Here is a 24,990-nt window from a genome sequence, read left to right as displayed (position 1 = left end):
TACGTTTTTGTAACGTAGACATAGATCAAATTAAATTCACAGTCTGATGTGGTATATTAGATGGGAAAAAAAACAGATTTTGGGCGACGTGAGGTCATCATTGGTGACAGTGAATAATTCCTTAATGTTGATGATAAAGTAATAGTTCCACTGGTAGAATATTTTACTTATAACATGGGAAAAATATCTTATAAGTGAAAAAAAGCTATTTTTAAAATCAATATTCAAGAATTATTGACTTCAAACAGGCTCCCATATCTTGTTTTTGAGGTGTAAACTTACACAAGTTTCGGATGGTATAGATTTTACTTTTGTTTCAAATTTACATGTTTGTTTCACACAACATGAGCAAAGCGTGTAAATTACATTTCATATGTACTTCTTCTGTTCTGCTTGTTTTTATCTGGTTTGGTTTCAGAGAACACCCAGCAGCAGTACCTGTAATTTTGCTCTTTGACCATAAGATGGCGCTTTAGCACCACCTTTCTCCTTAACTGCCTCATTTCAACCTGTAACACAGTTGCTGTGCTCCGCTCACAGACCTTGTTCTCCTTTCCCTTTTTAGCTAGAACTTTGCCCCCCTCATTTTGTAAAAATAAATTCGGATGCAACTGCACCTTAATCTCAAGAAGTCTGAAATGCAGCAGCACGTACACAATTAATAATATTTCAATGTGCAGATTTATCGGATGATCGTGTTGGCCCTTCTGGTTGATAAAAACATCTTAAATCTGATGCAAATATGCTAACTTGGACTAAACCTTCATTAGAAACACATGTGTTCATAGTTGAAATAGAAACAAGCCATCCACCTCCTATTTAGCAGTAAATTAAATGTTAATTTAATACCAAATAACCCTTCATGTCTGCAGACGTTGAAAGAATAAGGTGCTTTAAAAGGCTTTATTTTGAAAAGTTGCTCATGTGTTGGTCCTGTAGAAGTGTGATGGATGAGGAAGAGGTGTGGTTTAAAGTCAGCACTCTGCTGCAGCTGCCCAACACTTCTCTGTGCTTTTCTCTCTAGAGACGCCAACATTTCTTTTATTACTTTTGGGGCCATAAATGACCGATTGCCAAATGGGTAAGAGACACTTTGGTGTTTTTGTCGCTGTATGTTGAAAATTTTATCAGATAACTTTACATATTAAGATATGGACATAAATGGTTGCCTTTATTTAAACTGCCTTTTTATGCAATATATATATATATATATAAACTGTAAAACAATAACAACAAAAACTAACGGCATTGTAGAATGACGGAGGAAGTACTATTAGATCTTGTTTTTATTTTGTGGGTTCATCTGAAAATCTTTGTGTGTTTTTCTTAAATATTTCTTAATATACTGAACATAGTGATGACAATGTGACACAGTCTCAGATCTTGGACACCAGGAGTCATCACTCAAATTACTAAAACATTAATTGTCTTAAACTATATTTTTTATTTATTTGCTCTCCACTTTATGGGTTTTTGTGTTATGAATGTACTTAGAATATAGTTCACAGTCTGACCTGGTATGTTAGACTGAAAAAAAAAAACAGCTTTTGGGTAACATTTGATGTCACTGGTGCACAGTGGTAAGCACTTGTTGCTGTTAGCAACCAGCCTTAGAAAAAAAAGGCCCTTCTCAGCTGAAAATGCAGAAGAGACACTCATAGTCACTCATAGGACTGCGCATCAGAAGTAATAATACAAAAAAACAAAAAAAAAAACAGAAGTTATCTAAGCTTTAGAAAGCTAAATGGTGTAGTTATTAGTTTCAAACAGGGTTACTGTAAATTTGCAGCTTCCTTTGTTCATCACCAGAAACCCAGACTGAGTGTATTTGTGACGGGTTGTGCCTTTAAGCTTTTGCTTCTCAAGATGAGCAAAGAAAGGGTGGAGAAGTGGAAGTCTTGTGGTCAGATCATTAACAGTAAACAAGTCACATATCACTAAGGAAGGGCTGAAAGCTGCCATTTGTGCAACTACGCACACACATACATACATATATATCCATATGTATATTTATATGTGCATATACATACGATATAAAAATGCTTTTAATGCCGTTTTTTCCCTCCTGACTGATAAGAAATTGAAATACGTGACTTCTGTTCTTTTATGCTAATCAGTTTTCACTGGAAATGGCCGCTGCACATGAACGTTTTAATGGTCACATATGATTAAGCAGATATTACAACAGTGCAAAAAAAAAAAAGAGCTGTGGGGAAGTTAACTCTCATTCAAATCAAACTGAGTAACCAGAAGACAGTTAACTGCAAAGCGTTTCTGTGACACATGTAGATCTTTGATCTGTGTCCCTTGAGCAGATTTTTACACATTTTTTCCTTCCGCTTAACTTTTAATTAACCAAATAGCGAAATATGGCTTCGATGTCCAACATATTAGGTAATTGGTCAACAATTTAAGATAACAATGTGTTTACAAGAACATTAGGAAGAAACTGAACATCCGATTGATAAAGAGCGCCGATGGACAGTCAGGGCAGGCGACACGCGACGAACAGAAAGCCTGTGCATGTTGACAGAAGAGACGTTTTGCAATGTGGGAATGTGACAAAGTCGGAGGGGAAGCATTTCATCCATCACATGTGTAAACAGAGGCAGGTCACGCGAGTGATTCAGTGCTGCTTCAGCTCACTAACGAGCTTCAAAAAACAAAAGTCCTTTGAGAATGAGATTTCTTTGTGTTTCATGTTAACTGGAAATGTTATTTATAGGAAAACTCAGCCCACAGGAAGCGCCAACTTTTCTCATCTGGTTTTAGAGCTTGGCATCGGTCTGAACAGGTGTGAAGGTCTCACAATAATAATAACGCCACAGAGTTCAGATGTCATCTTTTAGAACATGTTTTCAGTCTGGAAGGAGATGCATTAAAAATATATTTACAAAGAAACAGCATGCTAGGGAAATTCTGCTTCCTAAAACATTAATTATTGTTAAAGGGGAGTTTTTCCTCTCCACCGCCGCTGCGTGCGCTTAACGCTTTGTTGGATAACTTGGATCAATGGGAATGTGTGTGTGGTTGAATTGAAATTGCTTTTCTTTTTTTCTTTTTTAACGAAGTACTGAGTTAGCGTTTGTTGTGAATTGAAAAGAACAGAGAGCTTCACTGCATAAAAACTGAATTTTACCAAGTACTTTTGGTCGAGTTTCTCGTGAAAATGTCTCATTGCGCATGAAATAAGACTAAACTAACTTACAAGTAACATTTCAGCAAGATATAGGAGCTTGTTTTAAGTCAATAACTCCTTAATGTCGATGAAAAGGTTCTGGTTATAATCAATCTAAAAAACTAACAGTTTTTCATCATTATTGAATAATTATTGACATAAAGGAAGCTCATGTATCTTGGTGAAAAGTTACCAGGAAGTAACGTTTGTCTTATTACAAGTGAACTGGGATATTTTGCACTAGAATTTAGAGCAAAAATACTTTGTAAAAATGACAATCTCTGGTTTAGATATTCTGCCAAAATTCTTTTGGCAGAATTTGCAGACATGATGGAAATTGTTGAAGAACCATGACTCAGACTGACTTTTTTTTGTTTGTTGTTGTTCTAATATTTTGCTCAGTTTCTTCAGACTTCACAGCTGATGAGAGGCTGGAGATCGAAAGCATCAAGATGTATAAAAAGGACCTTCTGGACGACATCCAGGTAACATTTCATCAGACGTCACATTCCTCAGAGGCCAAAGCGATTCGCTTTTCATGCGACCTACGTTTGATACCTCTTTGTTCTCGCTGCAGAAGCTGAAGCTGGAGATAGACAATGTCATGGCAGAAATACTCAGCTTTGAGTCTACAGAGGAAAAGTAAGTGCTAGTCTGGGAAAAACCCTTTGCCTCTTTTACATACCGCACTTTCTTTCAGAGTATTTGATGTCTTAAATATCTGCCAGACATTCCATTTATCTGGCAGGTTTTCTGAAAGTCTGTGGCTTTTTGAAAACATGTTGTTTTTTTTATCGCCCCCCCCCACTTTTTTTTTGTTTTATTAGTTAATTAGTCTTAATCATCTGGCAAAACAAAGCTTATTTCAGTAATAATTTTTGAGAAAACGTCCTAACAATCTAAAAAGTCAACTTTCTGCACAAAGCTGAACAGAATTGAACTTAGTATTGTGTAAGTCGCCTTCAACATGCTGTTTTAGCAGTGCAGTGATGAACCCTCTTCTCTGCAAAGTTTAGTTTTTACTATTTTCTTGTCTTCAACAAACAAACCCTGATTGGTTCTTACTGGTCAGCTGACTGATCAGAAACGATGGCTTCTTTTGGTTATTTGGTTAAGAATATCAAATTAGCACAAACTGAGACATGATGCTAATTATTTTGGCGGTTATGAAATATGACGGAGAGAGCTGTGTTTGGACTACATGTCACGTAGAGCACTTTGAATCGCCTTGTTGCTGAAATGTTCTACACAAACTTGACTAGACAACAAAGACTTCAAGTGTAAAACGTGGCATAAAAGTTGTAAAATGGCATAAATTTCCATTAAGTAGAGAATTTTAAAAAAAATAACTATGGCAGGTTTTTTTTAAATAAGCATTCATTGTTGTAGCGGTAAAAAGCACCACAACGTAGACGGTAATTTGAAAAAGTTCTGTTTGGATCTGGACTTTTTTCAGTCGTGCTACTCGATTAAAAATGATTCTCATTCTCAGCACATGTTTGGTTATTTTTACACAAGTTCAAAAAACTCAAGTGTGAAACTGGAAGAGTGAACAGAATGGACCCAAATTTAGAATTTAAAGTTTAAAAAAAGGGGATTGATGTATTGATGTATTGCTACCAACCTTGACCTACAGTTCAATATGGCCGTCTATAAAATCAGTGATAGCTGCAGTAAATTTATTTGCACTCGTCCAAATTTTTACACATTCCTTTCACAAACACGTTGCCAAAAAATTACAATGTTTATAGATCCCCTTGCTATTGCAGTCAGCCTGGTTAGAAATCACTTCAGTTAGTAAATCTAATTGTTTAAGCTAATCATAGTTAGCCTGGTCAAATAGCACTTCAGTTAGTAAAACTAACTCAAGTACCTCTGAAAGTACTTCAGTTACTAGTACCATTGAAGGTAGTCCAGGTGCCTTCTGTGGTTTTTGAACTAGAGTTTGAGAACCACAGAACAGAGACATAGTTTGTCTTGAAGCTGTGGAGGAAGAGAGATTGCAACGTTGGAGAGGAACCTTTCCAACCTCTAAACCTCTAAACACCAAGAACAAATTCTCAATCGCTTAACAGAAAGATGCAAAAAGACTTTTAGCAAATATACGTGGTCTTTGATTACTGTAGAACCAACGAAGACTCTTCCAGTGACTACAGACAAGGACTTAAAGGAGCATTCAGCAACAAGTAAACAAGTCTTTAGTAAACCTGGTTTACTATCTTTTAGGAGATTCCTTTGGCATTTACAAAAACAAATAACATTTTTGTTTGAATGAAAATAACTTTAGATCCAGATTCATAGTGAAATAATATCGGGCCTTGTTGTATGCGACGTCGTGATAGAGCAGGGGAAGTCCCAAACTTTGAATTATTTGAAAATGCTCTGCGATGAACTGCAAATGCCTCCAGTCACTTCAGGGTGCAGCTAGTCAGATGTGACAGATGGCTGTTGGTACCGAGCCGGGTTCTGGTTCTGGTTCTGGTTCTGCTGGAGGTTTCTACCTGTTGAAGGGGGAGTTTTTTTTCTCTCCACTGCCGCTACATGCATGCTTGGTGTGACGGATTGATGCAAAGACAACAACACAAGGCGAGCGATTGTCTATTGTTGCTACAAGTGAATAACTCAAGGCGGTGACTCAATGCAATCTGCTACGTTTCCTGACAGAAACTTTTTAAGCTAATTTGAATAAAAAAATGGAGCTTAGTGCACCGTTTGTTGACTAGGATGAATTGGAATGCATGTGCAGTTGAATTGAAATTACTTTTTTTTGTAAAGAAATGACATTTGTTGGAAATTGGCACTATACTGTATAAGCAAACTGAGTTGAATTGAGTAGTTTTTTAGGATAAAAATTGTTTAAATTTTGCTTAAGATTTGAACAAACATGACAACAGATTTAGCTTTCACTCTGACAGAGTATATAAAACATAAAGTTCTCCATTATATTTTCTGAATTACAGCAAAACCATTGAGAAGAACCAGCGGTTTTTAAACGGGAAGAAGAAATTCAACATGGACCCAAAAAAGGTAAGCGAGTTTTTTCTCAACCTGTGGTTTCGAGGGCACAGTTATCAATGAAAAATGAACAAGTTCGCCTCTTACTTTGTCATTTTTTTTGAGGCCTCCTTGCTTTTTAGCCGTCTCAGTGTGTTTTAGCCGAACACACTCAGCAGTTGTGTCATTTCCGCTTCGCTCCTCTGTGTTGCTGACAGAAAGCCACTGCGAAGTTTCTGTGGTTTCGCTGGAAGGTCAAGCATGTCACTGTAGTAGGATCAAAAATGGAGAAACTGAGATGGCAACTTTTGTTCGGGTGGGTTAGGTTGAGTTTGAGATCGATCCAGTTGATTCAATGGCTCCTTTTTGCTTCCTTAAGTATAATATAGCTAAAGCAGAAAGGAAAACCAGCGATACCTACCAGCGGTAATGAAACCACATTAGATCACAAAAACACGACATCCACGTATTGCAGATTCCAGAAATGTGTATCGCAGTGGTACGTTTTTAATCAGGCTTTCTTCTCAAAGCCCAGCGATGGAGCAGAAAGAGGAAGAGAGATTAGTTTAAGGAATTGGAATTACGGAAGCTGTAAGCCCTCGTTTACCAGCTACAGATGAGATCATTGAGAAACCAAAATGCTGCATGGAGGGTAAGGTTTGGAAAACTGCATCTGCTTCAACAAAACCTAATAATGGAAATGATTTCTGCTGACTGCGAGCCACAGAAATTGCTTGAAAAAGCTTTTTTGTTTAGGGGGTTATTTATAATATATTTCATGAAGGAAGCCGCAGCTGTTATGACTAATAAGCTAAAATGAGAATTTTTTTTTTTCTTTAAATTTTCCAAAACTCACCTCACGTACACTGTCCCCTATTTCCTGCAGGGCATCAATTTCCTGGTGGAGAACAAGCTGCTGGATGGAAGCGCAAAATCTATTGCAGAGTTTCTTTACAAGGAGGAGGGACTCAACAAGACGGCCATCGGAGAGTTCCTTGGAGAGAGGTGACACTCAGAGGGGTCACGGGATGAATACGTGGAGGGGGCGGGAGAAAACAGAGAAGTGGGGGAAAAAAATGGTGGATGATAAAAAGGAGAAAATTCAGAAAAATCTTTAGAACTTTGTCTACAAAATACAAATTTTTCTATTTAAAAGCGGCCAAAAAGGGCAAACTATAAGGAATAATGTAAGCTACGTAGAGAGAGGAGGGCTGTAATTGGCTGGTTTTGTTACAAACACCTTCAGGGGTTTTACTCTCCTCCGTCACGCAGGGAAGAGCTTCATCTTCAGACCCTGAAAGCCTTTGTGGAGCTGCATGAATTCGCTGACCTCCACCTGGTCCTGGCGCTCAGGTCAGTCTCCTTTATCTTCAGTTTCTTTATGTGATGTGTTAAGCATTGTGGGTTGATCAAGCTTTGTGGCAAATGCTGCAAATGTTCACGTCCCAGTTTATCCACCGGAAGCTCGCCAGTAGCCAGTGAAACTAAACGTGGGTATGCACTATGTGCGACACATGGGGGCGCTGCGCTAGAGTGGGCGCCGAAAAGCGATGACGGAAAAATTGTTTATAGTCGCGTTATTTATATTTAACAGTTGGTGGTGGGTGTGGAAATAATATGAACCTTAAAGGTATGACACTGATTGTTCAATGTGAAAGTTTAGCTCACATTTTTTTAAATAAGCTCTGTAAAGTTCAAATTGGTAATAGTTCCCTTAGAAAGATGCTACATGTTAGGTGATTCAACGTGAAAGATTACTTGTTACAAATTTCAGCAGTAACTCGAGCTTTTCAGCTAAGATACATCCAACAACCGATGTTTAATAGCATAGCATTGTATCAAATAGACACAGACATTTTGATTTTGTGTTTATTTCAATAACTTAAAAGAAATTAGCGCGTGTGACTTAAGAGTGTGGGTCCAAATACTCAATCAAACAAATGTGGAAGAGCACAGCGGCTGATCAGTCTAACCTTTGTGTCAGTTAGCAAAAATAACAATAATAAAAATAATTGGAACGTGAGCGGACCATTTGTCCATCTTTCCAGTAGCTTGTATCACATTTTTGTATTTAAGTAAACGTACAACTGGCATTAATGTAAACGGAGTCAAAACAGAGATTGATGGGATGCTGTTTTATATCTTACCCTTCCTTTTAAATTCAAAGTATGCCTCAGTTTGTACCGCTTGCCTTAAATTTAGTCTAATTCACAAAATGTTTAAATACAAAAATTAGTTAATTTTGAGACTTATGAAAGACACAGACTTGCATTTCAGTGTTTGTTTTGATGTACAGTCGACTGGAAAATTTCCAATGCCAACAACTTAAAAAGGGACGTTGGAAAGCCCTGTCCATGGAGACTTAGACAAATAAAAACTGGTTATTGTCTTTTCCTCGAGTGCTGAAAGTCCCGACTAAAAGTTTACAAGTTCTAGAGCCGAAGCTCAGGACAAGTTTGTATGAAAATGATTATTAGGGAAAAAGGAGAAATTCACATAAAACTGTTAATAATGGGCATCAAAGAGATTAAACCAATAAGACATTCAAGGATGAAATATACATAATCAAATGAAAAATTGCACAGCATCATAACTCATAACGCAGTTTTTGATTTGCTGGATATAACCAAGGCCTTAACTAAAACTAACCACAAACCAAAGGTGAGAGGCGGACTGCTGCTTGCTCTGAAATGTCACTCGACGTAGAAAGTCACCTACAGTTTCTCCAGTCAACACCTTTCACCACACACAGCACAGTCACTAACATTTTTAACATAACCTGGTTAATGGCTGTTTCTGCTGACCAGAATCACTCGTTAATGTTAGAGAGCATGTTCATACGAGTTTTACTACAGGCAAGCAAACAAGGCTAATGGATTTGGTGTAAATGACATTTTACAAAGTGTGGCATAATGACCTATTTACTTATTTTACCAAAATGAAACTTTTTTTCAAACACACTGACACGATTCTCTGACATATGTTCTAAAGTTTTATATTGTTTACGCAACAGAAAATGATTTGCTGCATCCGTAGCTTTAAGACACGACACAAACGCAGCAAAATGAATATGATCATTGAAAATGAACGCTACCAGACGCAAAGTTAAAAAGGGAAAAGGCTGCAGTTTCAGATTTAATCTCTTTATTCTGTGATTAAATGTAGTGAAATAATCTTTACGATCTAAATGTGATGTCATTGTTTCACACAAATATCAGACAGGTCAGGATACTAATTAGGGGTTGGAGCTAATGAAACAGCTCGATTAAGAACCATTCGTAACCTTTTCAAGCAAAACAAAAAAAAAAACAACTGTTTCCTGACTACATCATTGTAAGCACGGAGGCAGATATATTTTCAGAACAGAACTAAGCGAGTGTAATAATAAGAAAGATATTTTTAAAAGTCTAGACTATAACTAATCCTAAATAGCTCAATATTTTTGTTGAACTTCTGCAACAGCAGCCAACAATCATCGCCTTAAAGAAAGTGACATGAAATATGCTTAGCCTACATCATCAAAGTGGTCAAACTGACGTGTTGAAGCGTACGCAGGCACCTGGTGGATGTGCAGCAGCCACACCAGCAGCCTACGGTCTACCTACTCGCATCTCAGGATGACAAGCTGCTCAACATCACCGTGTTGTGGTGTTTATGTGACAGACAGTTTCTGTGGAGTTTCCGTCTGCCGGGTGAAGCTCAGAAAATTGACCGGATGATGGAGGCCTTCGCCACACGCTACTGTGAATGCAACGCTCATGTCTTCCAGTCCACAGGTTAGCTTATTTAAAACAAACCTACTTCCTCTCTAGATTGCAACGGTGTGTGTGTGTGTGTGTGTGTGTGTGTGTGCGCGTTTGTTTGTAATACCTTGTGTAATACCTTTCCTGACACATACTACGTTGTGGGGACCAATTGTTCCTTTTTTGGGGTCAGGGGTCAGATTTAGGGCTATGGTATGAATTGAGTTTTGGTTAGGGTTAGGGATAGGTATGTGATGGGTGGGGTTAGGAAAAGGGTAAAGGTAAGGTTTAGGCTGTAGAAATGAATGGAAGTCAATGGAAAGTCCCCACAAAGATAGCAACACAAACGTGTGTGTGTGTGCGTGTGTTAAGCTTGTGCAAGTGCAAGAGGGGATATTTTTACATGACGACACCACGGCTTTGATCCTCACCGCTTTCTGACTTAACTTCTTTTTTTTCCATCTCTCTGTTCAATGGTATTTATATATTTATATGGACCTACAAAAAAAACCTTACAAAAAACTTTTCACATTTAGACTCTTGAAAACCACAAAGTGGTAGTGCATTTTATCAAGATTTTAAGTGGTAGGCCAACATGAAGTAGCACGTAATCGTGAAATATGAAGAAATTTACTTTTTTTTTATTTTTTACAAATGTAAAATGTATTTGGCCCCTGTGAGTCAATTTGTCACTGCAATTAAAACCGCAGGTATCTTTTAGTACTTTTACCAGCTTTTCATAGCTACTGAAATTTGTACCCATCAATCACAAAACCATCTACAAATAAAGAGGTTCTGGTCTGGAGGCATGGACTGTGTTGAAGTTTTACATTTTACCCCATCGCTAAAGTTTGGCAATGACGTATGCGATGTGCCAGTTCGGCGTTTTGAAGTTTACCGGAAGTTGTCTGCGCTGTAAACAACCATCTTCGACTGCGAAGAGGAGAGAAATGCCAAACCGAACCAGATGGCTGTTAATGTTGAATCAAGGAAGCGTGACCAGCACCGACTGAACGGCTTCATTCACTTCCTCCGTTGCCGTTGCTCAAACGACAGGCAGACTGCAATTCTAAAACTACTTCAACGTTCACAACTTCTCCTTCTGTTCGCTGATTGGCGGCGGTTGATATTCTACCAGAGGAACACAAGTCAGTGGATGAGACGGAGCTGTGAAGCGAGATTACAATCGAGCGCAATCACGTAGGAAGGCCATGCTAGAGCTTCCCTGTTCCAGCTCAGGAAAATGTCTTCGGTGTTGGTTTTTCCAGCAGACACAGCATGTTGGGCATATTCTTAAAGCTATATTTCATATTCCTGGGCATTATTATTCCACTTGTTTACATTGTCTCCTTTGTGCCATCTTTGAATTTGATTTCTTCTGATTTCCTTTCAACATACTTTTTCAGATCAGATATTCAAAAACATTCTCCCGCTGTGTTTCCATGAAGCTTCTCCAGAGTTCCCATGGGCCTCTAGGCTGCTTCGCTGTTTAATGCCCAGAGTAATTAAGGATGATGGATTGGTCGGTGCTCTGAAAGATTGTTCAGAGTGTGAAATATTGTTTTATGACAATGCTTTGAATTTTCCCACATCATCCTCAGTCTGTTTGATGTGTTTCCTGGTCTTCATGATGCTGTTTGCTCACAAGTGTTTGCAGAACAGCTACATTTATCATCAGATTAAAGTACACACAAGTGGACTCTGTTTACTGATTACATGACTTCTGAAGACAAGTGGTGGCACTGGTTTTTCAAACCTATTATAGTGGAAAAAGAGAGAGAGAGATTACAAAGGTACACAAAGACTTGTACAAGTTTTTTAAAGAAATACACAGCCTGGCTAAAATGTTGCTTCACAGACATTCAGGGCTTTCACCCATTCACTTGAATTCATCATATTCTACCAGGCCAATCAGTGAACAGAATGATGATGTCATTGTTTTAGAATTGCAGTCTGCCTGTAGTTTTAGCAATGATTCGTGTTGGCAATGCAATGCTTCCGAATGTTGAACATTAAAAGCCTTTGGTTCGGCACTTCTCTCTTTGCATCGGAGGATGGCTGTTTACAGCACAAACAATTTCTGGTAAGCATCATAGCGTCAAACTGGAGCGTTGCATGCATCACAGGCATACGTTTGCAATTGGGTAAAACTTCAACACAGTCTGTGCCTCCAGCAAGGAAAATGCCTCTCTAAAGCCTAGAGCCCAGGGTAGAACAAGGGACTGGTTTTCACAATGCTAACGCCTCCAAAACAATAATTTTCCCAATACTTTAACATTATGCACTACTTTGTTCTGGTATATTATAATCAAGCCCATTAAAACATATTGGGTAGTTGAAATGTGACAGAATGTTAAAAAGTTTGATGTACATAAATACCTGGGCAAGATAATATTTTCTTGATCGGTTTCCTTTGAATTTAACGTTTGCTCCCCATGCCTCTTCAAACCCAGACACATGCTACATCCTGTCGTTTGCCATCATCATGTTGAACACGAGCCTCCACAACCCCAACGTGAAGGACAAAACCACCCTGGAGCGATTCATCTCCATGAACAGAGGGATCAACAACGGCGAGGATCTGCCCAACGACCTTCTCTCCGTAAGACCCTTCAGCTCATTTCAGCCATGATAATAAAATGACATAAAATGAATTTAATGTATTTAGATTGAATCTTACTCTTTAGTTTTTTGGAGGCAGTGAGTTTTGAAGGCGTTGGCTAATTTTCATTGAGTTCATTATACTAACCAGCCTTGCTAATGACGGGTTAGCCCACAGGAGCAATTGTGCCACTATTGATTTCAAGCGTGTAACTCTTGTGCTCTTAGAAACTCTACGAGAGCATACGCAACGAGCCTTTCAAAATCCCAGAGGATGACGGAAATGACCTGACTCACACGTTTTTCAACCCTGACAGAGAAGGCTGGCTCCTTAAACTCGGCAAGTCCCTGTTTTACATTGTTTTTGTATTAACATGGCTAGTTTATTAAATTAACAAAACTCTAACCAATCTAGCATGTACCGAATGAATGCAGGAAAGTACAGAGGAAGTCTTTCGAGAATAACTCAACTTGGGCTGTTTGCTTGGAAACATAAAGGGCTGGTTGCACAAGGCTTAAAATTGGCGCAAACAACCTCAGGAGTTTTTGTTTTTAGCGAGGGGATTTTGAACAAGCCAGTGTCCGATAATAACCGACAGCAAATATGAAAATAGGTTTAACTTCTGCTGCGTCTTTGTATTTCAGGAGGTCGTGTTAAAACGTGGAAAAGGCGATGGTTTATCCTGACAGACAACTGCCTCTACTACTTCGAGTATACAACAGTAAGGATTCAACCGTATCCCAGACATACCCTAATTTATGAAAAACTTTTAAATGAACAAACCCTGAGAGCTTAAAATAAAAAAAGTACAAACTAAACAGTTTAAATATTCAAATGTGATGTGTTTTTCAACCTTAAAAGCACAGCGTGTTTCCTTTAACTATATATTACAGTTTATTCAGATGACATTTTTCTCTTCTTTTTCTTCTTATAAAATATAGCCTAATGTAATCTGTCTCTTCAAAATGTTTTATTTTTCAGGATAAAGAACCCAGAGGTATCATTCCACTAGAAAATCTGAGCGTGAGGGAAGTGCCGTACCCTCGCAAACCGGTAAGATTCAGAAAGATGTTCAACACGTCCTCGTTTTAAAAAGCTACTCAAAGCTGTCTGAAACTGAAAGGAGGACTTCTTTGAGTTATTTTTTTAGTTTAAAAAAACAACATTTCATTGTTTATATTGGATTAACTCTAATGTCCGAATCGTATTGTCACGTAGTACTGTCTGGAGCTGTACAACCCCAACAGTCACGGGCAGAAAATCAAAGCGTGTAAAACGGAGACGGACGGCAGGGTGGTGGAGGGAAAACATCAGTCCTACACCATTTGTGCCTCCAGCGCTGAAGAGAGAGACTCCTGGATTGAAGCCATCAGGTCAGACAGCAAACACACCAAGCAGTTTCACATACTTGAACCTGTGGAGATGTTCTTCACCCCAAGCTAATCCTAATCAGTCAACTCAGAATATATTCTGAGGGGGAATTGGAAATTCTCTTTGAGCATGTCTCTGTTGAGGACATTAAAGTTATGGCGGATGATTTAGTCTACAAAAGGTCTAACAAATGTAAATCCACAAACGACTAACGTCAACCATCTTTACTGGAAACAGGGCGAGTATCACCAAGGATCCGTTCTACGACCTGGTCTCAGTCAGGAAGAAGAAGGTGATAAACCAAACTCCTCAGGACTGAGCGCCGCGGGCGTCTCCAAAACTTCCACGCTGACGCCGCTGCGCCGGTTTTGCATCGGCCTTCGTTCAAGGCTGCCTGGAATTACCTCGTCGCCACGTGCGGACACAAGGGGCGCGTGAAGATGAACAAAACCACACTGACATTGGGAACTTCTCTTTTCATAAACCGAGTAAAGACTTTGCCAAAAGGTGAAAACGAAATCAAACGAGTCAGTATTAGTGTGACAGACCAAAGGGAATCCCTCAAGGGCTCCTCTGGAACTTTGCAACAAGATTTTTAGTCAAAACAAAAATGTCTTTAGCTTTTTTGTTGTTGTTGTTACAGAAGTCAGATACTTGCAGTTGAGAGAGCTACCATTGTGGGATTGTCTTTATGTGATTTAGTTTCACAACCCAGAGAGGAATAGAACATGTCATATCTTATCATGAATACAATAAAAACATCTCCGTGTCTGCTTTCTCACAGCTCTCATACAGCTCTGACACTCAAAGCCATACCCAGCCTTTATCTTTAGTCTGACAGAGTCAACTGAAGAGTTTCACCTGTAAAATAGGCCAGTTTACACAGAAATCTTGTGAAAATTGTAAATGAGTTTGAGTAATGATCTTATTTTGGTCTGTACTTTATAATGTATGTAATTGTTAAAGAAAAAAAACGTCAAAAGGTTGTGCAATAGATGTTACCACTCAAATGTTTCATTCCAAGCTGTATTGTGTTGCCTATCAAAATGTACATTATGCCTTCTACACTTTAACTTTGTAACTACAGTATTGTTTTATGGGTCTTTTTGGTGTTCCGGTGAATTCATTGTTGAATTAAAAATATTCATGTAATAGAAACCAAACTGAATTCTTCTCTTTTCTTTTAAAGTTCAGGAATAGCCAGTCGACAGCTGCGTTTTCAGTTGAATGCTCTCTAATTCCATCTAAACTTCCTCATTGTTTGCCGTTTTCATGTGAGCCGAAATGGTTTCTTCGCATGAGTGTATGACCTTGTTGACCTCCGTGGTTAAACTGTGAGGTTTTCAAAGCATACAAGCATGATGTATGAATTATGAAGCTCAAATTTGTGTGTTTTGAACAGAACATGGCAGCTAAAACTATGCTAACAGTGTTTTGAAGGTCTTGTGTCATGTTTCTGAATTTATCGACACTAAGTACTTCATTGCAAACACTTTACAAAAATTCTTCCAATGGCAAACACCATTACCTACAACAAAACATTCATATAATTAGGTTGCTGTAATCTTCCACTTATCAAGCAGCTAGCCGTGGCGTTTGAGTTGATCGGTGTCCTGCTTCTGCTTAAGAAAAACTTGCATGCAGTGTTGCATGATAAACATGCATGTTTCACAGGAAATAACACATTCTCGTGCCTGCTGGTGTGTCAGTAAAATTAGCCGGTGAATTATTGTGAGAACGTCTCTTCCTGTTGCACCTCAAACTTCCTGTTTCAGTATTTCACCACAGCCTGCCGCCCCCCCTGCCCCGCCTTCATCCACAGCTCGGTGAGCAGTTCCCATCAGAGCACTGGTTCCCCTTTGAGCTTTGGGCGACTGCTTAGCAGCGTGTAGTGGTCAGTTTATGAAATGCAAGTCATGCATTTGGTTTTGCTGTGGTTTATGGTGAAATGTTAACAAAAACAGCGTGTTAATGGTTTCTTTTCTGTTAAATAACTTGTCAAAGCTGAAGCACAAAACTATTAAACAGGGCAGTTGTGTTTCAACAAGCATACGAGTCTGACTGGATGGTTTTTGAATCTTCTGCCACAATGAAGGGCGGTAAGTTTTTGCAGGCAGATGACAAGACACCAAAAATGTTTTAAACTAACTTTGAATAATTAATTGAGCATAATTTACTGTTTGATAACTGGGATCAATTGGAATCTGACTGAATTGAAATGATTTTTTTGCAAACTACCTTGTGACGACCTTTGTTGTGAATTGGCACTAAAGAAATAAACTGAATCAAATGGAAAACTTTCAGTCAAGAATCCATGAAAAATTCAAATGTAAAACAAGATAAAGAACAAAACATTTAAATTAATTAGTGCATTAAATAGACTCGGTGGATAACGGATTTATTGAAACCCACAAAAACAATAAATGATAGACATCAAACCTTTGTCTATATCCAACAACCCAACATGCCACTAAATGGGTAACAGTGTCTGTTGATTTAAGTGAGGATCTCTTGTTTTCTACTCTGAGTGAATCAAAATGTAACACAAAAATCAAAAAGGTTCAAAGTTACTTGTGCGAAATGGTGCAAAAACAGTTAAAAGTCTGCTAAAGGTAATCACAGTATATAATTTTTAAGTTTAGTACAACTTAATGGAGTGGTTTTATTTCAAGTGCACAGAAATAAAACCAACCATGTTGTTGTGCTGGTGTATATCTTTACACGCTTTTCTATCAACTGACATCTGCTGCTGTATCGCATCTTCCTGTCACCAAGATGAGAGTAATCTGATGGTAAGCAATTCTCTGATAAAAAAAAGAAAAAGAAAAAACATGAATGCTACCATGAACTTTCACACACTGTAAACACACACCATGCAAATGAGGGCTGCCTACTTCAAATAAAAGGGAACTTTTTTTTTATGTAGCGCCATCCGGAGTCAAGACAAATACCAGAGGCTGATCATGCTGCTGAAAAGAAGACAGAGGATTCTGGATAAAAATGTCAAATTAATCTTGAAACATATCCTTTACGCTATAGTTGGACTTCTGAATGGTTGCTATTATAAATAAGAGCAGTTAACCGTTAAACTTCACACACTGTTTGTAGTAACTCAAGAGTAGCTCATCTTCAGCATTAAAAAGCATGTCTATGTCTCTTTAAACACCTCTACTTTAAATTATTTCCCATTGTTAGGAAAGTTAATGTGTCAGTTGAGCAGATACCAATTCTATTTTCTTAACGTCGTCTATCTACAAACGGCAAAGAAAGGCAACACACATGGGCAGAAGTGTGGTGGAGTCATCGTTCAGTACATAATCATATATGTGGGCAAAAACAAAAGTAAAAATGACCGGATTCAATAAATACAAATCTAATCTGTAGTCTGTTGGCTGCAATATCAGTAGTGTATAAACTGTTTTGCAAACCAGGATTCATCATAGAAATATATGCTCGATATATTTGGAAGAGTCAGCGTGGCTGAATAGGTTTGAAAAAACATTTTAAGATGCAACTCATCGCAACTAATTTAAATCTGAAACCAAACAATATTTCTCTAGGAATAAATGTGGTTTTTCTTACTTTGCAATTTAGATAAACAAGTGTGACACATAAATACATTCCCTGAACAACTTTAAAAACTTCACCCATGTTTGCAAGAAAAAATAAAAATAAAAAACAAACCCAGTCCAATAACAAGATGGGTTAAAAAGGCCTCAACACAAATATGTGATTCCAGAGATTCTGCCAGATCAGCCTCATGGTACATTAGGCTCCAGATGTGAAACCAGTAGATAAAAACCTGAAGGACTGGACATTCATCTGGTCTTCATTCAAACGTGCATAACGCTGCAGTGTGCCACACCATCTTCATTAAAGTCATTTCCTCATCTGTTTTAAGATCATGTAACTGTACACTATTAAAAGTGTCAAACAAGTTCAGCTTAGGATATTTTACATCCTGATTTTCCATGACGACGACTCTTCAAACCTGTGGAAAGAAGGAAAAAAAGATCATTTAAAACATCAGTGAGATAAACACTTCAATATTAAATGAAAACAAACAATAAAAGCCAGTGAACTATTTTCATGCAAACAGAGAGAGAAGTACTCCAGTTTTACATGCGTTTTTGTGGTGCTTTTCTGCGTACTTCTATTCTGTTTTTGATTTGCATAGCAGTGAAATCATTCTGCCTGTTGCCATTTTGGTATGTTTGCAATGTTTTGGTGAAACACCAGATTTTTCCTGGGTAAGAAACGACCAAGCAGAAAGTACAAAATACTGTTGTAAAATCTTCGACGATTTTATGCCAAAAACATGGCAGTTCATACCTTTTAGGAGGATCATAACGGCATTGACAACCAATAACTTAACAATCTTCTATATTTAAATAAAAAAAAAAGAAGAAAATTGGTTGCATGTCTTCATGAAATATGCACCAGCATATGGAGACTTGGGAGTGACTTTGGTTTGATAAAAGGTTTGACTGATTATATTAAATAAATAAATAGGTACAGAGGATAATATTAGCATTTTATGACCGTTTATCAGTAAAAAAAAAAAAAAGAACTCACATGATGTTTTAAGTAAAAAAAGCAGGAATTTGTTTAAAATTAATGAATGGTAGTATAAAATGGCAATGTTTGGTTGTGAAAGGAGGCTAAAAATTGAACCAAACCTTCTTACATTCATACTTTATGGCTACAGGTATATAGTCCTGTCCCTTCACCGAAGGGTTTTGTGAAGGGACAGAAGAAGATTTTGTTACATTAGGCACTTACTTTCTTTGTCATGTGACGTGGTGACAGTTTGCTGAGACAGCGTTCTTTGGTCCAGTTTAGAAAGCTTCTTACTCCCTTTGGTCGGGGTTACCACAACCACCGTGGCACCGTCTTCCAATTCATTGGGATGAGTCTCTGTCGGTGAAGCACTTCCTATATTTTTAACAGAAAGCTTACTCTGAGATTTTTTTCTCGGCAACTTCCAAGTAAAGCCTCTCTTTTTCCCCAGAGATACTTTGTTTGACGTCTTGAAGTTCTCACTTGGGGCCTCTGAGGACAACGGACTCTGAGGATCTAGCTTAAGACTGCTGGCCACTCGAGGCCTTCCCTCCTCTTCATGAAGATCTGCGAGACCCGGCTTTGGTCTTTCGTCATGCAGAGATCTTGCAGGAAGTGCAGAACCTCCGAACAGCAGCGAGTATTTGGGATTGTAGTATTTGTGGGCAGGAACCTGGATTTCAACATTCCGAGAGTCTCCGAGGCTGACCTGGAAACGGGATGTGGTCGCCGGTAACGGAGGGCGTTTGGGCTCCAATTTGGAGCGAATAGTGGCGGTGACGTTAGCAGCAGGGGGACTGACGTGGAACTCCTTGTAGAGGTCCAACTTCTCGGATATGGCGTACAGCTCACGGAAGTCTCTGTCAAAGGCATCCACCACCTGCCCCGTCATCACAGTGATCATGTTTCGGTCCATTCGGGAAGCAGACCAAGAGAAACTGGAACCGAGATAAGAATAAAGACAATCGTCAATGCTCTTCATCATCTCTGTTGCTTTAACTAGGTAATGTTAAGTTTAATGGGACTAAGCATTGGTATTGTTTTTTTTTATATTGTATAACAATATGCAGCTTTTTATCTACAGTGACCACATGTGGCACACAGTGAGGTTTCCTGGTGTTGGACATGGACACTTTGACAGGTAGAGGATTTTGGATTGAACCATAACATTTTAAACTGATAGAAGACTTTATTTTACCTAAAACCCTAAGAGTAACAAGAGGCAACAAAGTGAGAAACACTTTACAGTTTGGTGACTTTGGCACCAAGTAAGATGTTGTTTTAATAGTAACAACTATTTTCCTAACGTCTAAAATCTACAATGCGAGAGCAGATTGGTAGTCATGAAGGTTGTAAAGAGATACCATGGCATATTAAACCTTACAAAATAGTTTAAAAAAAAATAATAATAATAATTAGGTGGTGCAATGTGAGCTAATGTTATTAATTCTGTCTGAAAAAAGCTGCTTTATGCTGGCACCCTTTGGGTCTCCTTTTGAAACAATAAAAGATTTTCGATCTGCCTCGCCTTGTTTTGTTGACAGTCAATTGCTCATTGACGCTGATGAAAAGACATTAATAAATAACATAGAAGAAACGTCCGTCACCTTGAAATGATTTGTTTGTTTTGGACACATTAACAAGGCAGGTATACCAGCTTTAGTTAACTATTAACAATGCTAAAGCTGGAATGAATCAAGACTGTACTTTTATTACCTCGACTTCAAAATCTAAACTACTTTGACTGATCCAATTTGATTTCTGTTCTCAGTGGAGATTCTTTGAAGCACATTTTGAGAGGTTTGAAACGTACGTCATTGGTTAAAAAAAATTAAAAAAAATAAACAAAAATGGGAATTTAATAATGCTGCTTTTGCATCCAGATTAAGAATTACTCTACACCAAGTAACAAGAATTTGTTAAAATAGAGTTTGCCATTTGTAAAATCTTCACAAACATTTTATTGCCCTAACTTGTATTGGGAATACATTTCAGGATAAGTATTTAGACATTTGAAATACATTGAACAAAATGATTTTGTTTCATCGTCAATTTTTGGTTTATAGAGGATGCAATGAATAAAAAGTATAAAGAAATCTAAATCTGACTGCCTTTCTTTAGCCTGCACTTCTTATACTTCTTTTATTGTGTGATATAAAACAAACACTTTTACCTGTAAGAGCCAAAGGCAACTTTGTCTCCATCCACCAGCATGTATTTACTAAAAAGCGAACCAGGGAGTTTACCAAAGGACATACTGAAGCCAACTCCTTGAAGCGATCTTGCTCGGATGAACTGCAACAAGTTAAGAGATGGTAAGATCAGGAAATAACACAGACAACATGTGAGATGTTTTAAACCAGAGTTCAGAACAAAATCAAACTGCAAACACCACTGGAGATTTAGTAAGAACAATATAAAGCATCATTCATAATAAAATAACAAAACATTCATTTGAGTGATGCATTGATTTCTTCAGTCTTTTACCATTTCCTTTACGTTTTTTACGTAGGCCTTATTTTACTTGTTAAAGATTAACAAAAAGGATGAAAGATTCAGCTCTTTGGGTTTGGCTCCTTGAAATGTATCCCCACAGGACTTTCATGTAGTTTCACACAGAATTTGATTTTAGCCTAATCTGGTAAATATGAATGCTTTGTTTATTCTGCATTTGAGAAAAAAAACAAAGTTATTTTTCTGGATTTTTGGTGACAAAAAAAATTGTTGCTATTGTTCAAATATGTAATAAAACATTTGAATGAAACTAAGCTTTTAGTTTCAGTTTGCAGCAGTACGACAGACAGATTCAGTTTCTTTTTCTGTTTTGTTTTTCTCCTTCTGTCCTCTCGATGCTCTCACAGTTAAATCTAGATGCCCGTCTCACTCATCCTATTGAGAATCTCACTTTTCCACTTTTTTCTTACACAATGTTATGACTCTAGTCTGCCGTTGCGTGCAATTAGCGGCCTCTTGTGGCCACCAAAAGTAGTGCTTATGAATTCTCGGCAGCACAGAAGCATTTCTGACCATTTAATTAAGTCACCTAATTTCCTCAGAAAGTTCACCTAGTATTGGTAATGACATCAACAAACGCCTTGGTAAGTTTGATTTAAGCTCATCACTTTCACGTTTCAAAATTAAGTTGAATTTCGATAAAAATCAGTCAAAACTTCAATTTTTTTCTTCTTTGATGGCACTTTTTTGTTTTGTTTTTTACTTCAAATGATGCCTATGTAAAAGTGCTGACTAACCCGGAGGTGCTGCGAGCCAATCTGAAGCCTGGAACACATGTCCAGGAAGTGAGGAACAGCTTGGTCATCCAACACAATGTAAACAGGCACAGACCGACGGCAAGCAGCATCCATCAGATCCTGCAGGATGTGGATGTCTGTGAGCATGTCCATCACTATGGCAATGACCTGCAGAGAGAGAGAGAGAGAGAGAGAGAAAAGCCCAATAGTTTGTGGTTCTATGTTGTTTTCTCAGCGACATCTGGTACATTTTCTCTAGAAACCTACAGTGAAATTGGTGGATGTTGTATTTTGTCAAGTCTGTTAAAAAAAACAACAACAACACAGTAAACAAAGATTTCAGGGGTTTCTATATGTGCTCTAATTAAAATGTAAACCCTAATAAGCTATTAGACACACTGCCAGAAGATTTATTTTTTTTAATCAGAAGATTTAGACTTAACTTTTGCTCACTTCTTTGGCCCACATCCAGAATCCCACCTTCTGATTATAGAGGGAAAAACTGAAGATCTGGATGGGAGGCTGCCAAAGGAACCATGCAGTGAAGCTAACGTTTCTCAGCCAAAATCCCTGAAACCCATTGATGCTTTGCCTGCTTTGATAATGTGCTAAAAAGACCTTTTGAGTTGTTTCCCCCCGCCCCCCAAACAGCTCAAGAGCAGATATTGTGACATGAGTAAAATTAGATGTGTAAATATGTATAATGTGAAACATATTTGGATGAGACAAGTGAGGGTGAGATTTAATAAGCTTCATTTTCTCCATTTTGAATCTGATATCAAAGTCTTGTTTTTGTTTTTATATATAATTGTGATCATGATATATCATTTTTTTTTGTTTTCTTATATTTTCTGATATTTTATTTGTTCAAAATAAACATTTAAAGTACACACTTCATTCTGCTGCTTTCTTTTAGACAGGTTTACCAATCCTGCAGATGAATCTTCTAAACTACAAAACGATTTTAAGTCTTAAGTCCTTCTGTTGTGTAAAAACCATGTGCCTTCTTTTCTATAAGGGTTGTAATAACTACAGGTTTAGCTTTCACCCAATAAAAAAAATATAAATGCTTAGAAGTTAAAATACACATCAAATATCCATTGAAAAGTAAATGCTTCAGAAACAAGCAAAAGTAGCTTTAAGGCATGTTTGAACATGCTCCGCACAAGCTAGCAGGGAAGGAGCAGGAGAAAAGTGAAGTCACGGAAAAGATTTCTCTTTAAATGCCTGCAAATGTTTTTTTTTTTTTTCCTGTTTGGGAGAAAAGCCCTGCTGGTTCCACTCACAGGAAAAATGCTGAACAGGCTTGCTTAGGGTAATAAATTGAGCAACAAGTTACGGCCTGCAGACAGTTGCCCTTTATCTGTTGCAATCAAACAAACAAAACAAGAGAACTATATAGAATAAAGTCATGTGCATATAATTCTTACAAATATGTACTTTGATTCTATATCACTTTTAAGTGTGTGTGTTGACTGTTGTAAGGTCAAAATTATGCTGACTGGCTTAGTTTCTGGCAGGTTTAAACAGAAACCTACCAGTTTCTATTTTCCTACTTTCTATTAGGAAAATGTATTTTTATAGCAAAACACCCTGTGGTGTTACTAAAAGCCTTACTAAAATTTAAGGCTATTAAAAAAACGTCTTAATGCCGTTATGGATGAAATTTAAAACCTGCTTCATGACAAAAATGTATAAAATAAAACATATTTTAGTAGCAGTGCCAAGCTGTTTCTCTTTAAACAGAATTCATGTAGCATCGTATGGTTAGTAACAGAAGAGAGCCAGTGGCCAAGGCAAACGCCGCTCAGCCAAGTGGCATTAAATTTACACCAAGATGCAAAAAAGCTTGCTAGCTAGCAAGGGTATATTAGTAGCTAGTTAGCTGTAGCCTCAAATCACAGAATGGAAATATGTCTGCGTGCAACTCAAACGTTTGCCAAAAATAAACTATATAGAATATGAAAGATTTAAGACCTGTGATTACTGTATTTTTAAAATGAATTTAAGACATATTAAGGCCTTAATTTTATATACATGAGTATATAAAACTCATGTATATATACTCAAGTAAAAAGCTTAAGAAGCTTTTTACTTCTTAAGAACTAAAAAGGATGCGTCGACACTATGTAAAATATAGAAGTACAATAAAAGAAGAAGGAGCATACATTGCTATTACTCTGAGTTATTCTTAGAACCCTAAGAACAAGCCAGGTAATTCTTCCTGGGGTTACAACCAAAAGTTAGTAATTAAAACTTTGAATCAGTTGTTACCTTTATAGCTAACATAATAACTGGAAGACATATAACTGATTAGACAGTGAAATACATTGCAAGTCACTGTCTATATGGTTGCCTTACCACTTAGAAAACCAGTAATATGTTGTCATTTTCAACCAGGAAGTTGTCAAAGAAACAATTGTAAGAATGTTAGCAAGCAAGTCAGAACCACTGAGGCAAGTACAGTGAAAGCCAAACAGGCACATTTAATCACAAAAGACAAAATGGGAACAAAGACAAAGGAAAAAGACAGGGGGGAATTCAAAAGTGTTCCAGGAAAATGTGGAGATAAGCTAGGAAATAAAACAATAAAAACTAAAAACAGTAAATTAAGGTTTCACATGCAAGCCCTTGGATTTTTAACACACTTTTTCAAGGCAAGCCCAGGCCAAAGGGGGGAACACATCACTGCCTCACTGTGAGCAAGAGGAACGGATGACTCAGCTCAGGTCCGGCACTGAATGAGTAAACACTGCAGCAGCCTGTTGCATGGTTACTCTCATTCAGGTCCAAAGTTACATGTTACAATCACTCAAAGCTGTCTCTAAGTTAAAGTTTACGCTTACAGGCCTTCACCTTATGAAGGGAAGTAAGATTTTCAGATGTGGGTGTGTCCTGGGCAGATAGTTTCACTGCTGGGTTTTTCTTTTAGCATTCTAACTCAACGTTTTAAAAAAAAATGACTGGAAAAAGAATTCAGTAAGTTACAAAGTTTGTTAGAATACAATGTTCTATGTTATATTTCTGAGTCTGTTTGAGTTTCAGCCTTGAAGTTGGATTATTTGTGCCAGGAGAGTCACATGATACTTTCTTTTGCTCCACTGACTAACAAAAGGGACAAGAAAATCCCATTATTCAGGCTGTAAAACATGTGATGTCATTTCCTGTAGAGGCTGACATACAAATAATGAGTTTTCCCATTATGTTAAAGAAACTCCCATGTTTGGACTTAATTTCTAACACTTTGGCATTAAAAGCATTTGCTCTCACTTAATTAATTACTTATATATA

The 24,990-nt window shown here is 37.7% G+C and overlaps 2 protein-coding genes across 2 annotated transcripts in view; one reads left to right on the top strand and one right to left on the bottom strand.

The window, feature by feature from the left end:
- The first annotated feature begins 982 nt into the window (after window positions 1-982).
- Window positions 983-15,048, top strand: LOC106964052 (cytohesin-3-like). The gene is made up of 13 exons (XM_015059289.1): window positions 983-1,081; window positions 3,581-3,663; window positions 3,756-3,820; window positions 6,139-6,205; window positions 7,059-7,177; window positions 7,445-7,525; window positions 9,836-9,948; window positions 12,369-12,517; window positions 12,745-12,856; window positions 13,162-13,238; window positions 13,499-13,570; window positions 13,736-13,890; window positions 14,126-15,048. The coding sequence occupies exons 1-13, from the start codon at window positions 1,063-1,065 to the stop codon at window positions 14,205-14,207; spliced, it is 1,194 nt and encodes a 397-aa protein (XP_014914775.1). The 5' UTR covers window positions 983-1,062; the 3' UTR covers window positions 14,208-15,048.
- Window positions 15,049-16,265: 1,217 nt separating this feature from the next.
- The window catches only part of LOC106964050 (protein FAM83F-like), a 13,034-nt gene continuing 4,309 nt past the window's right edge, over window positions 16,266-24,990 (bottom strand). The window contains exons 2-5 of the mRNA XM_015059286.1: window positions 21,700-21,867; window positions 20,622-20,743; window positions 18,671-19,386; window positions 16,266-17,879 (exon numbers count right to left, since the gene is read on the bottom strand). Coding sequence (XP_014914772.1) covers window positions 17,833-17,879; window positions 18,671-19,386; window positions 20,622-20,743; window positions 21,700-21,867 — 1,053 coding nt within the window. The 3' untranslated portion in view covers window positions 16,266-17,832. The remainder of the gene's footprint in view (window positions 17,880-18,670; window positions 19,387-20,621; window positions 20,744-21,699; window positions 21,868-24,990) is intronic.

The sequence above is a fragment of the Poecilia latipinna genome, unplaced genomic scaffold (assembly GCF_001443285.1).
Source record: "Poecilia latipinna isolate Pla-1442-1.1 unplaced genomic scaffold, P_latipinna-1.0 Scaffold1618, whole genome shotgun sequence".
Lineage (NCBI taxonomy): Eukaryota > Metazoa > Chordata > Actinopteri > Cyprinodontiformes > Poeciliidae > Poecilia > Poecilia latipinna.
This window is presented reverse-complemented; position numbering and strand designations above follow the sequence as displayed.